The 14,211-nt window shown below is 30.4% G+C and overlaps 1 protein-coding gene across 2 annotated transcripts in view; it reads left to right on the top strand.

Moving 5' to 3' along the window:
- Positions 1 to 14,211, top strand: part of CadN2 (Cadherin-N2) — a 408,037-nt gene that overhangs the window by 275,648 nt on the left and 118,178 nt on the right. For both annotated transcript variants that reach the window (XM_065501890.1, XM_065501891.1), the window contains exon 2: positions 12,408 to 12,551. In XM_065501890.1, the coding sequence (XP_065357962.1) occupies positions 12,408 to 12,551 (144 nt within the window). The remainder of the gene's footprint in view (positions 1 to 12,407; positions 12,552 to 14,211) is intronic.

Here is a 14,211-nt window from a genome sequence, read left to right as displayed (position 1 = left end):
ACATACATAAAATGTGGCTAGAAAATTTATGAGAAAATTTATTTTTAATAATTTTTTTCACATAAATTTCGTTTTAATAACAAAATTATTTTATACACGTTTTTATTATTGCAGAAACGAATTATACAAATATACAAATGTAAATAAAACCAAACAGAAAGACAAGCAATCTTATTTTGTTAATATCCTTTGGCTATCAAAGCCCAAGAAAACCTTGAAATATATATGTATTTTATCTCCTCTTCTACTACCCCTGTATTAACACACAGAATACAAATACTCGTTATACCCAAACACAAATCCATTTAAAATGTTTTCCCTTTAAAACAACAACAACAATTTATTTCCTTAAAGCCTTAAATAAACACAATTTAAACTTCAAATCAAGAGTTAAACCTTTCATGCATTACAATTACCAAAAGAAAAAGAGAAAACACCCGGCAAAGCATGTTCTTTCAAAATGCTGAAAATTATCCTTAAAAGACACAATTTGCAGCCTTTTTTGCGCTTCAAAAACAAAACAGCAAATAAAATTGAAAATAAACAGCTCCAACCAAATCTTGGTAAATAAACTAAAACCTAAAACAAAACTCAAGTGAAATGAAATTGAAACTGAAACTGAACACGAAACTATAATAAAATAAAATGACAATTTGTGTAAGTATTTGGTTGCTGGTAAGGGAAAGTTATGTTGGTTGGTTGGCATTGAGCATGAGTATTTGAACCCTTTTGTACATATTAAATGAAGTGTATTTATATTTTCCTTTATTTGTTTTTTGTCGTTTATTTTTTTTTTTTTGGTTGTATGTTTTGTTCGAATAATAAAATAATGAAATAAATACCCATTCTTACATGTATGGGATATTGAAAGAAAACTAAATTAATGGAAATTCTGTAAATTTTTTTAAATAGGTGGAAAAGAGTAAAATAAAAGTTTCATACTCATATAAGTTTTAGGTAAATAGCATAAATTTTCCCAGACCATATTCTGCAGCAGAACCAATTTCTCATATAACAGATTTTTCACAGATTTTTTATATAATTTCTCATAATTATTGGGACTGTTTATTTTGCATAAGATATTTAGTTAAACAATTATTCTCAATCATCTAGAAACCTATTGCAGATAATTTTATCAAAAATGCATAACGTTCAGGAGTTGCACATTTTGGGTCCAACTAGAAATTTGTAAAAAATATAAATGTTGAATAAAACAAGTAAGAAAGTATGGTCGGTCAAGCCCGACCATATAATACCCTACACTAAGTAAAAGAGTAAAAACATTTTTCTTTCAAAATTTCAATAATTTGTATGTTTGAGTGATTTTCGGAAGTGCGCCTTATATGGGGGCTATGACCAATTATGGAACGATCACCATGAAATGAGGTCGTGTGATTTGTGTCTATATGAAAGTTTACTATGTTGAATTTTGTGAGTATACCAACATTTTTAAGCGATTTATGCACGTTAAAGTGATTTTCCGAAGCGGGTCTATATGGGAGCTATGACTAATTATGGACCGATCGTAACAAAATTTGGTGACATGAATTTTGTAAATATAAAACTTATTTGGAGCTCAATTTGTGGAGATACATTTATAAATTAAACATTTATGACCGATAAAGTCCAATTTCGGAAGGACATTTGTATGGGGAGGACATTAATATGTGAAAAAGTAATATGTGCCAAATTTTATTGAAATATCTTCAAAATTGCGACCTGTACTCTGCGCAAAATGTTTACATGGACAGCCAGCCAGCCAACCGACCGGACGGACATCGTTTAATCGACTCAAAAAGTGATTCTAAGTCGATCGGTATACTTTAAGGTGAGTGTTAGACTAATATTTTTGGGCGTTACAAACATCTACACAAACGCATAATACCCTCCCCATTATGGTGGTGCAGGGTATAATTAAATCTACACTGAGAAAAAATAACAGAAAAACTGTTTATATTTTGAGGCCAAGAACTAATCAAGCCAATACCAGATACTCTGTTCCAAAGTGAAGCGTATCCCAGACAGAGCTTTCTGCATCTATCGAAATAAATGGTACTCAGTCCGTTTCCGGATCTGACTATAAAGCGGGTGAGGCAAAACTTTCCAACCACTTTGTTCTAAATGTTTTCTAAAAGGTATTGCAACATGTGGCCGAGCGTTGTTATGATGGAATATTAGGCAAACTGGGCATTTTAGGTCAATGCTTGCTTCAAACGAATCAGTTGCAATTGGTGCAGGTTCTCTGTAATGGTCTTGTCAGATATTGAAGAAAATACAGAGAATTGCCTCAGCAATATGGATATTTGGCTTTGGTGACTATTCGGCTCGTTGTACAGGATTCACTTACAATATCTCATACAATGGATCCAATTTTCATCGCAAGAAATGATTCGGTGCAAAAATGATTTTATTTTTCTGTCATTCGAAATCGTCTTTTGGCTTTAGTTCATATGGTACCTAATTTCGCAGCTTTTGGAGAAATCCTGCTGCTCGCAAATGCTTTGAAATTGCTGCCTGAGTAGCTCCCAATGATTTTGTAAGCACTTGTTGTGTTTGACAATTATAAAATAAAAAAAGAAAATACAGACAATTGCCTCAGCCCCATGGATATTTGGCTTTGGTGACTATTCGTCTCGTTGTCCGGTATTCAAATACAATCTCTTACGCTTAATGGATCCATTTTTCATAGCAAGAAATGATTCGGTGCAAAAATGATTTTCAGTTTATGTCATTCGAAATGGTCTCTCGCTTACAGTTCCTATGGTATCCAATTTCGCAGCTTTTAGAGGAATCCTGCTGCTCGAAAATGCTTTGAAATATCTGCCTGAGTGGCTCCCAATGATTTTGGAAGTTCTTGTTGTGTTTGACAATAATTTCCATAGAGTAATGAATTCAATTATTTGTTTTAATACTTTTTTGGCTTCCGTGTCGAATGTGACACAGTCACAATAAGCTTTGGTAAGCAATCGGTGTGCTTAACCTTTATTTGAAAATATTTCAAATGAAAATAAATTTTAAAATTCTTGATACAGAGAGGGCCAGGTCCATTCAAGTAACGCCTATTTATACCCTACACCTTCATAGTGGGGAGCGTATTATGCGTTTGTGCAGATGTGTGTAGCGCCCAAAAATATTGGTCTAACACCCACCTTAAAGTATACCGATCGACTTAGAATCATTTTCTGCGTCGATTAAACGATGTCCGTCCGTCCGTCTAGCTGGCTGTCCATGTAAACATTGTGCGCAGAATACAGGTCGCAATTTTGAAGATATTGCGATAAAATCTGCGAGATATAATTTTTTCGGCCCAAGGACGAAGCTTATTGAAACTGGCTGAAATCGGTCTATTATTTCACTTAGCCCCCATACAAATGTCCTCTCGAAATTGGACTTTATCGGTCATAAATGTTTAATTTATATATGTATCTACACAAATTTCGCTCCAAATAAGTTGTATATATACCAAATTCATGTCACCAAATTTTGTTACGATCGGTCCATAATTAGTCATAGCTCCCATATAGACCCGCTTCCGAAAATCACTTTAACGTGCTTAAATCACTTAAAAATGTTGGTATATACACAAAATTCAACATAAATAACTATAAATATAGTCATAAATCACACGACCTATTTTTATGGTGATCGGTCCATAATTGGTCATAGCTCCCATATAAGGCCCACTTCCGTATATCTCTCACGAATATAAATTATTGATATTTTAAAAGAAAAATATTTTTACTATTTACTTGGTGTAGGGTATTGTATGGTCGAGCTTGACCGACCATACTTTCTTACTTGTTTTTATGTAAAATTCAAATTTAGGGCAAAAATTCTCAAATCGTGTAGTCGATATCAAAATAAAGTAACCTGTTTTAGATAGCCAAATATGTTCTTAATTATTTTGTAAAGGGTACCGATAACCCCGCTCCTGGTGTGGATATTATAGAAAAAAAAAGTAAAAAATCCCATTTTTGGATTTTTCAAAACTTTTTTTGGGAATTACGGGATTCCTGATTATAAATTTCAAAATTTGTTTTTATTTTTCTATATATTCTATAACTGTAAAATTTCATTAAAATCTATTAATAAATAAAAAATTTATTTTAATTTAAAAAATGTGTAACAATGACTAAATGTAAGGGTAAAACTGGTTGTCATAACATTTTTTAACCTTTTGTCTATTTCTAAGAAAATAAAAAAAAAATAATACAGATATTCCAACAAACGAATTAGATATTACCATTTTTATGCTAACGGCATGCCATTCACCATACAAAACTTATGAACATACCCAGGTATGTTGCTGTTGATGTGCGTAAATCAGTTCTGCTGTTGAAATAAAGGTTAAGCAGCACTTTTTTTAAATTGAAGTAAAGCTAAACTTCCAGCACATTACGCTTTGATGGAACAAAACTCAACATTTTCGAAGCAAACAAATTTTAAAAATACGTGCAAACTTTTTTGCAATATCTTACTTAATACGCCTAGTCGTAAAAAATAAACAAAATCAAAATTTTTATAAAAATGGAACTTTAAAATTTTTCTCAAAATTTTATCAAAATATGTTTACTACTTTTGCATTTTTTATAAGTAACAACTTTAAGCATTTCTAATAATATACTAAGTCTAAGTCTTTAAAACTCTTTGGGATATACATATTCCTTTACAAATTATAATAAACATATTTATTAAAATTGAAATGCCATGGAACTGTTACCTGGCCGGTCAAAATCTTTGAAAGGAGACCATTTTTTGGAAAAATAGTCAAATTTTCAGTAGCATTTTATCTATTTCATAAAAATTATATGTTATACGTTATTTATTGAAATCATAACAATTTCGATTTTCAAAAACTATTACGATTGCTGAACTATCAAATTTATTACTTTTCCTGATCTAATATAGAAGAATCAAGAAGAATCAAGAAGTTTTTGTTTTCTACACACAGAATAATAAAATATACGCATTTAATATTAATTAGTATTAATTTAATTTAAGCATTAAAAACAACAGAAATTTAATATTTCCCCTTTAAAATTATAAAAGAGTAAAAGCATTTTCTTTTCATTGCAACCAACTCAACCAAAAAAAAAAACTCCAGCTTAAAATATCATGAAGGAGGGCAGGCACTCATCTCAAATAAAGAATTTTTATCTTTAATTTTTATTTCATACTCATATTCTCAGCACGAAATGTCAAACGCATTTCAGTTGTGTTCTGTTTTTTCATCTTAATACTTGATGGCTTCCCATGGTTTGATATCGTAATTCTTGATGTCAAAAAAAAGCAGTCAAGGAACAAAAACTAAAATATCATAAGTTGAATGATGATATCGGTATAAATATTATGAAAGTTATGGATATTTTTGTTCCTTCATATATTGAATACATACATATATAGATATGTATGTATAAGAAATTAATAGAAAATTAAAAGAATTAAGTAAAACTAAATTATAGTGAATATAACAAATAACTCAGACATTATTATTAAAACTAAATTGAAATAAAATTAAACACAGAAAATCAGTTTTACATTAAAATATATAATAATGTATTGTCGGTAAAGTCTGACCATATGATACCCTACACCAAGTATTTGATTACAAACAGTTTTCTTTTTAAATTTAAATTGTGTCTAATTTTCTTTGAAATGGACGACCGGACACGCTTAATCGATTCAGAAACCACGTTAAAAACATCTAATTTTATTTTTATGTAATCATTATAAAATAAAAATCTTTCAATGGCCAAAACCTTCATATGTATACTGTGTCTATCCTGTATTTATATTGTATGTAGTCTATTCTGCCTCCTCTTATTATAGCTTTACAATACCCTTGTAAATTTTTTAATATTGGATTTAAAAAATATCAATTTATGTTTCAGCTAAATTTTGCTCTAAAATACCTCTCTCTTGTTTATAAACTGTCAATCAACGTCTTTGTTCTTGAACACTTTAAGCATTTTAAACGTCTAAATGCCAATTTTTGTGAAATTTAATATGTTTTTCAACTGTAAGTATTTGAGTTATTGAATTTTAAACTGATAAAACGTATTGATGTTGTAAATACATTCACATAAGGAGTGAGATCGAAAAATTCTTAACACACGTTTTTCATTACATTTTTTAACCCAAGTATTATTTGAATTTTTTTTTGATCAAGTTACCTTTGAAAAACATGTCAGTTATTATGTGTAATGTCAATTATATTAATTTTTTTGTTAATCTGATTAAAATGAGTGACCAGAAAAAAGTGCGTACTGAAATTATTAAATATTTTCAACAAAACCCAACTTGGTCTTACAAAAAGTTGGCCAAGCATACAAAGGTCTGCCGTCAAACTGTTTCCAATGTTATTAAACAGTACCGGGAGAACTTGTCAGTTGATAGAAAACCTGGTTCAGGTAGAAGGAATGGTCCACATGATGTTTCTAAAGCCAAAAAAATAGAACGCATTTTCAAAAGAGCTCCCAACACATCCGGTAGGAAAGCAGCCCGGTTAGCTCAGTGCTCGGACTATTTGGTACGAAAAGTTAAAGCTAATGCAGGTTTAAAAACATACAAGGCTCAAAAAGTTCCTGACAGGAACGCTACTAAAAATTTAGAGGCCAAAAACAGAGCACGGAAATTGAAGTCAAGTTTTATAAAAAAATATTCTTGCTGCATAATGGATGACGAAACGTATGTTCTGGCAGATTTTTCGCAACTTCCAGGTCAAAAATTTTATGTTGCTGATGCTCGAGGGAATGTTGAAGAAAAGTTTAGGACCCAAAAGCAGACAAAATTTCCCAGAAAGTTCTTGGTATGGCAAGCAATATGCAGTTGCGGCAAAAGAAGCCACTCATTTGTTACAACGGGCTCTATAAATACCGAAATTTACATCAAGGAATGTTTACAAAAAAGGCTGCTTCCATTCATAAGACTTCATAATGTGTCCACTTATTTTTGGCCTGACTTGGCATCCTGTCACTATGGCAAACAAGCCCTTGAGTGGTACAAGAACAATAATGTGGTATTTGTACCAAGAGAGGCAAATCCTCCAAACTGCCCGGAGCTAAGGCCAGTGGAGAGATATTGGGCTCTTGTTAAAAGAGAATTGAAGAGTACAAAAAAGGTGTCCAAAAGTGTGGTAGATTTTAAACGGAGATGGACTACATGTTCGAGCAAAGTGACAGAAAGCACTATAAAAACGTTAATGGAAGGGTTTCCGAAAAAGGTTCAAAATTTCATCACTAGTGATTAAAACTATAAAAATAATTTTTTTTGTAAATTGTAATAATAATTTCAATCAAATAAAAAAAAAATTAAAGCTGTAAGTTTAGTGGTTTCTTTTTTATAAACATATATGTATGTTAAGAATTTTTCGATCTCACTCCTTAATATAAAATAAAAACACTGGTGTAATTTTAAATAAACTGTTGAGTGACTTCTCTTGTCTATCAAGTAATGTGTGATGTATTTTATTGTTATGTTAAGAAGAATTATATAAACTGCTAAGAAATTAAATTAGCAAGTGAATTATTCTGGAGATCAACTCACATTTTTATCTCTGAATAAATAAAAATGTTTTAAAAATCCATTTTTTGAGATTATAATAAAAGATTTTTGCTACAAAAATAGTACACTTTTAGGCATATCGAAACGATATATATATATGCTTCTCTTTGAAGACAATTTTAAAATAAACCTATATTTACTTGCTGATAGACAGGATCACATTATATTTGGAGTTCTAGTTCAAAGTAGCAAAATTTCCAAACAAAATTTAATGTTAAAAAAAAAAAAAAAAATGTTTGACATCGAAAATACCAAGAAGAAGACCCGTGGCTCCCAGTTTTGCCCAAAGTAATGCACTTTTTTTATGGGCCTCAAAAAATTTGGACATCGGTGTCATTTTTGCAAAAAAGTGATCACTTTCTCAGGCTCATTTCTTGCAAACAGTTCGGAATTTTGATTCAACCCAGTAAGCACCAAAGACCGAAAAATTCAATCACTTGAACATTTTGTTGGAATTTGTCTTGAATGCAAATGTAATTATGTTTTAAAATTAAAAAATATTTGAAAAATTAAATATTTTTTAAACAAAAAACGTATGGCTTGAATTTATGTTTCCTTTTTACTGGAGAATGCTATTGAAATAAAGTGTAATACAACTGTAATTCAATTGCTTGACTATAAGTAAAGGCTTGAATTACACTTGCATTCAACTTGAATTCCAGTAAAAATGCTTGCTTATTGGGAATCTATTGTAGAACAAAATGTGTGAACATATAAAATCAAAAACTTCATCTTCAAGATCAAAATCGCAAAAAACTTTAACAAATTCGGAATAAATTTAGCAATATTTTATTTAAAGCTGCCTAAAATATGTTTTAGTTTATAATAATTTAATAGTTTATGGCCCAAAACACATATGGTGTTTTCTTTTCTGGCATAAATGATGCATTTATTCTGCCTTTTACCCTTCTTTGTGTTCTTTTCTGCAAGAAAAATATAGTTTGGTCGTGTTCTTTTTGGGTTAGAATTGCACCACTTTTTATGTAAGCAAAAAGTATAGTTTTGTAATATTTAGAAGCTACATAAAAAATGCAACACATTATGAGGGTATGGGTAACCTTTTATAAATGGTATAAAATAAATAGGCAACATTTTGTATCAGAAAAGAAAACACCATTAATTCGTTTAGTTTTTTTCTTACTAACTTATATTGACCTACCTTAACGGTGTAAGGTATCATTCCCAGGAAGTTAATATGTTATAGAAAGTTGTTAATTGAGATCTTATGTACACTTTTTTGTAACTGATTTGTTCCTTGAATTTTGAACGGTTTGCTACCTATGGACCAGAAAAAGGGAAAAAAGGGGAAAAAAAGGTTGATAGCGACCTTATTGTTGAAGCTACACCTGTCGAATTGTTTGTCGTTTATTCAATTTGTTTTGCCAAATCACCCTGGATCCTGGATCCGCGCCTGGATCCATAGGGGGTGAAATAGGAAATCCCCCCCAAAACCGAAAAGTTTTCATATAAAAAAGGAATAAAAAGAATAATGTAGAACAAATTTAAATTGTTGCACCCCCCCCCCCCCCAAATGGTTGACCTGGATCCGCGCCTGCCCTGGTTGGATATAGCGTTCAGTAACACGAACAAATGAGAAAATTGCCTTATTCTAATGGGAGTTCTGGTCTGACACAAATTTTCAGCAATACGGCCCATTTCTCGATGTATGGGAACTTCTGCAAACAAAATTTTAAAATTTTGAACGATACCAATCCACACGAGATCCAAGAGCATCAAATTCATCCAAAAAAACTCACATTTTGGTGTAGATTTTGGGCTGGCGTTCTCATCGTTCCATATTTCTTTGACAATGACGTTGGCCATTCCATTACCTTCAATAGCGAAACCTATAAGTCGATGACTAACAATTCTGTTGGTCTGAATTGGATGATACATTAGACATTCTGCACGACCGATTTAAGGTCATGGTCATCTCACGTGGAGGTGATGTGAACTGGCCACTGAAATCGCGCGATTTGAACCCGTTAGTCTTTTTTGATGGGTTTTCTTAAGTTACAGGTCTACGCAAACAAACCATAACTGGCCCTCAAAGCCAACATAATCTAAGTCACCCTGATTTACACGCCATAATCATGGAAAATTGCTAGCGAAGCCTCAACAGACCTTTGCACGATATTTTATTGCATACATTATGGCATCGATAGGCTTTCAAATTAATAGAAAATTTGGATGATATCTCACATACACTGTCTTTTATTTAGATTTCAAAATAGGAAGCGCTTAACCCTCTAACCCGCAAGAGTGCCTCAAGTCATACATTACAAAACACCAATCCACCCTCCCATAGTGGAGGGTATATTGGGTTAGTGCTGATGTTTGTAACATGCCTAAATACTGTCCCAACACCTTAAAGTATTCCAATCTGTTCAGGATCACTTTCTGAGTCGATTTAGCGATGTCCGTCCGTCCGTCTGTCCGTCTATGTAAACTTTGTAATCAAACTACAGGTCGCAATTTGAAAGATAATTCGATAAAATTCGGTACAAGCTCTTCTATTGCCCCAAGGACGAAGCCTATTGAATTTGATAAGAATCGGTCCATTATTTCTCCTAACCCCCCTACGATTGCCCTATCTGAAAATATTTTAGCTCTCATAAATACCTTAGTTATGTAGATATCCAAACCAAATTCTGCAAAAATAAGTTTTTTATTAGTCAATCTCGGCTCACCAAATTTTGTGATGATCGGTCTAAAATTAGTCATAGCTACCATATGGGTCTATAATCCGAAAATCTCTTTAACTAGCATAAATCTCTTAAAAATATTGGTATTCTTATAAAACTCAACATAAATAATTTATATATATACAAAAGTCATGTCACAAAATTCTATAACGATTGGTCCATAATTAGTCATAGCTCCCATATACTGCCCACTTCCGAAACTCATTTCAATGAGTATAGATTTCTTAAAAATGTTGGTATTTTAATGAAATTCAACACAAATAGGTTTCATATATACAGAAGTCATGCCACCTAATTTTATTGCGAATGGTCCATAAATAGAATGGTGTAGGGTATCATATGGTCGGGCTTGACCGACTATACTTTCTTACTTGTTTTTTTTTTTAAATTTGACTTTGATTTCAGTTAATTTCCCTCGAATGTCATTCTGACTTTTAGTTTTAGTTCTGTCAGCTGTTTTGTGAATGCTGTCATAAATTATGTATGTCATGTTTTTTTTATATTTTAAATCAAAGTTTTACTAACTTTTTGTCGCCCGATATATTCGAAATATTTTTTATTAGTTATTTTTCATTAGTTTTTCAATGAAATCGTATCCAGGCGCTCTTCACCTTTTTGCGCATGTTTCCTAAACTTAATTTGCAAATTAGTTTCTTATGGCTGTTCTGAGTTTCTTGGGTCATAATTACCCTAAAAAAAATTATTCGACAACTTTTTTTTAGCTTTTAAAAGTTTTTGGGTTAGAGGGTTAATGAAAGACCCCTCAATTAAATTAAATTTTGTGTCCATTTTCATATAAACTAAGTACATGAAAATCGGGATCGACTATGTTTGAGCCTGCTGCCATTAAATTTAAAACTGTGACCACTGAAACGCTTCAAATGAATCCCTAAATTGTAAAGAAATCTAAATTCAACTTAAGCTTCTTTCAAACAATTTAAGAGATTTTGATTATGAAGTATGCTGTGAAGTTTGCAATTCAAATTTTGCTTTTGTGTATTTTAAATATATTTTTCGATTAAGGTTTTCCCTAAGGCATAATTACATCATCTGTTGAAAGTATTTTAGAAGCTTTATTTAAATATTGTTAGCTAGAATATAAAAATAAATTTAATTTAATATTTTTCAGCACATATTTATTGTAATACAAGTATTGTTTGGCTAAATTTAACTTACATTATAACTATAAAATCCAGGATAAACTTTTTATAAAGCTCTATTTATAATTTTTTATAAAATTTGAGAGAAATAAACATATAAAAACTTGTTTGTAAAATGGAACGTTAGAGAAAACTTTTTAGTTTTTAAAGAAATCGTATAAAAAAACACATATTTTTTTTAAGGAGAAACAACAACAATTCTAAGGATGTGTGTGGAAATAAATGTGTATTTGGGAGAGAGCCTAGTATGCATGTGTATAAGTATAGGATTTCCTAGATACCAGAATAACCCAGCAGTTCTAGGAGACAAAAGTTGAGCACAAAAAAACGTTTAAAGTGACCACACTCTAGATTACTTAGAGACACTTAATTGATAATTGTCTTCACGCTAGATTACATGGGATGTATAGAGAAAACAATTGACTCCTCAGAGCACATATGTGTCAAATTATCCAAAATATATGAATTGGAGTCAGCCAAGTGAACAGATATTAGTGACAGTTACTCTGTATAAGGGATACATTGACTACTTGCTTAACTGCTGGGAAAATAACCCAGCAAAATGTTAATTTATGAATAAGATACAAAATTGTTTGAAATTGCAGGGGATTTAGATAGAATTTGGGTTATTGTTTTGCTGGTTTATATTCTGATTACATTTCTTCGTTCTGCCAACATGCATTTGGATCCATGTTACTTTCTGGAGCATACAAATAAATAGAAAACTTAAATATATATTTTTTTTATTATATTTCTTCTTTCTTTCTTAGTATAAAGATATTTTTTTTCTAAGAAACTACAATAAGCAAAAAGTTTGTTTTTTATTGTAATATAGTTGTTGTTTGTTTGTATTAGGGAAAATTTTTTGAAACAATTATTAAAAAAGTTTTTAACAAACTATAAAAATATACAAAAACCACTTTTATAAACACATTTAAATTAAATTTATATTTATTTTTTCTTATATTTTTCATTGCAGTTACAAAATTTGTACGTATTGGTATTGCCGATAAAAACGATTCACCGCCTTATTTTGATAAATTTTTATACGAGACTGAAATTGATGAAAATGCCGATTTACAGACAACAGTACTCACAGTTAATGCCAAAAATCACAATGAGTGTAAGTATAAGAAAATATTTCAATTATGCTATTAAAAAACTTGATACAAGTTAGCCTAAATCGAAAGAAAAATGGTAAAATTGTAAGGATCCGTTGATATACAAATCAAAGTTATTCCTTCACTTATTGAAATATTAAAATTTACTCAACCTATTCTTGAATTCATTTTTAACCATATTCAAACTTCAAAATCTTAACATTGTAACTTGTTTTTGTTCAATATTCCTCGCTTTACTATCAATATTAAAAGTCCTTTTAGTAGTCCCCAAATTCAAGCAAAATCTTATCAGATTTTTAAATTTAATACAATATTTATGACCTGCTTCAAAACAACTTTTATTCCTTAAAAAATCCCTTGTCCTAAGGACAATATTAAAAGCAGCTTAAACATCAAGATTTTTTAATACATTTTTCACTTTATACTAACTAAACAATATAAATAAAACAGCATTAAAATAAAGTTTATTTTTAAAACTTCAACATTTGTTCCTCCAATGATATAAAAGCATAAAATCTCTGATGTAAGTTTAAAATTCCCAGCCCTCACACTACATTACAGTATGTAACACAAAAAAAACAAAATTACTCATCAGTATATTTCCTTAAAAAGCAAAAAAAAAAAAACACACAACTTTTAAAATTGTCGCCTCAAAGTCTAAATGTATTTCTTTAGTTAAATAAATCATAATTTTATATCCGGCTCTCACTCCAGAGAAGAAAAAAATAACAAAGTAAATATTTCAGTTAAGTTAAGAACGAAACAAATTATGTGAAAATTAAAGACAATTACTAAGACGACCGAACCCTCAATAAACAACAAATAAAAGCAAATAAGAAAGTAAGAAAGTGAAGTCGGTCAAGTCCGAATTTATGATACCCTACAATGAGTAAATGTTGCAAAAAGCCTTTTTCTCTTAAAATTATAATAATTTATTTCCGTGAGTTTCTTTCTATATTCAACTCCTTTAGTTTGGGCCATACTGTGTTTTCAACAGACAGACAGATGGACGGACATAACCAAATCATCTTAGAATCTTAAGAGGATCCAGAATATATATACTAATGTGGGTCTGCGACAAATATAATCATGTGTTACAAACAGAATGACAAAATCATTATGCCCCCCATATTTTTTGTTGCTGGCTATAATAATAAATAAATATATAGTACGAGTACAAAGTATGAAACACAAACAAAAGAGATATGATTATTCTTGGTATATTATTGAAGTTTTAATAAAACACAATTATCTAGCATAAAGCATAACACGAGTTTGTTAAGACTTTGGATAAATAATAAAATGAATTTTACAATATTGAAAATGTTTAACGCATAAATAGAACTAAATAAATAGAAAATATATTAGAGAAAATTTATGAGTAATGCTTAAAAAAAACACAAGAATTAATAGCAGTATTTGTTTATGTGGAAATTTCCTATTTCCTATAAATAACACAAGTATTAAGAGAAGCATGAAATATGTGATACAAAATATGTTTATGCTTAATATGGCGGAATGGGAAGAATATTACATATTATATTTCACGGATATTAACAAGTTAATAACATCAATTTACATAAATTTTAAATAAAACTAAATGAAGATTTTAGATACGATGGCGAATTACTAAGCCTGTGACTTTTAATATTTCCCGCCTCT

Source organism: Calliphora vicina, chromosome 2 (assembly GCF_958450345.1).
Source record: "Calliphora vicina chromosome 2, idCalVici1.1, whole genome shotgun sequence".
NCBI classification, from domain to species: Eukaryota; Metazoa; Arthropoda; class Insecta; order Diptera; family Calliphoridae; genus Calliphora; species Calliphora vicina.
This window is presented reverse-complemented; position numbering and strand designations above follow the sequence as displayed.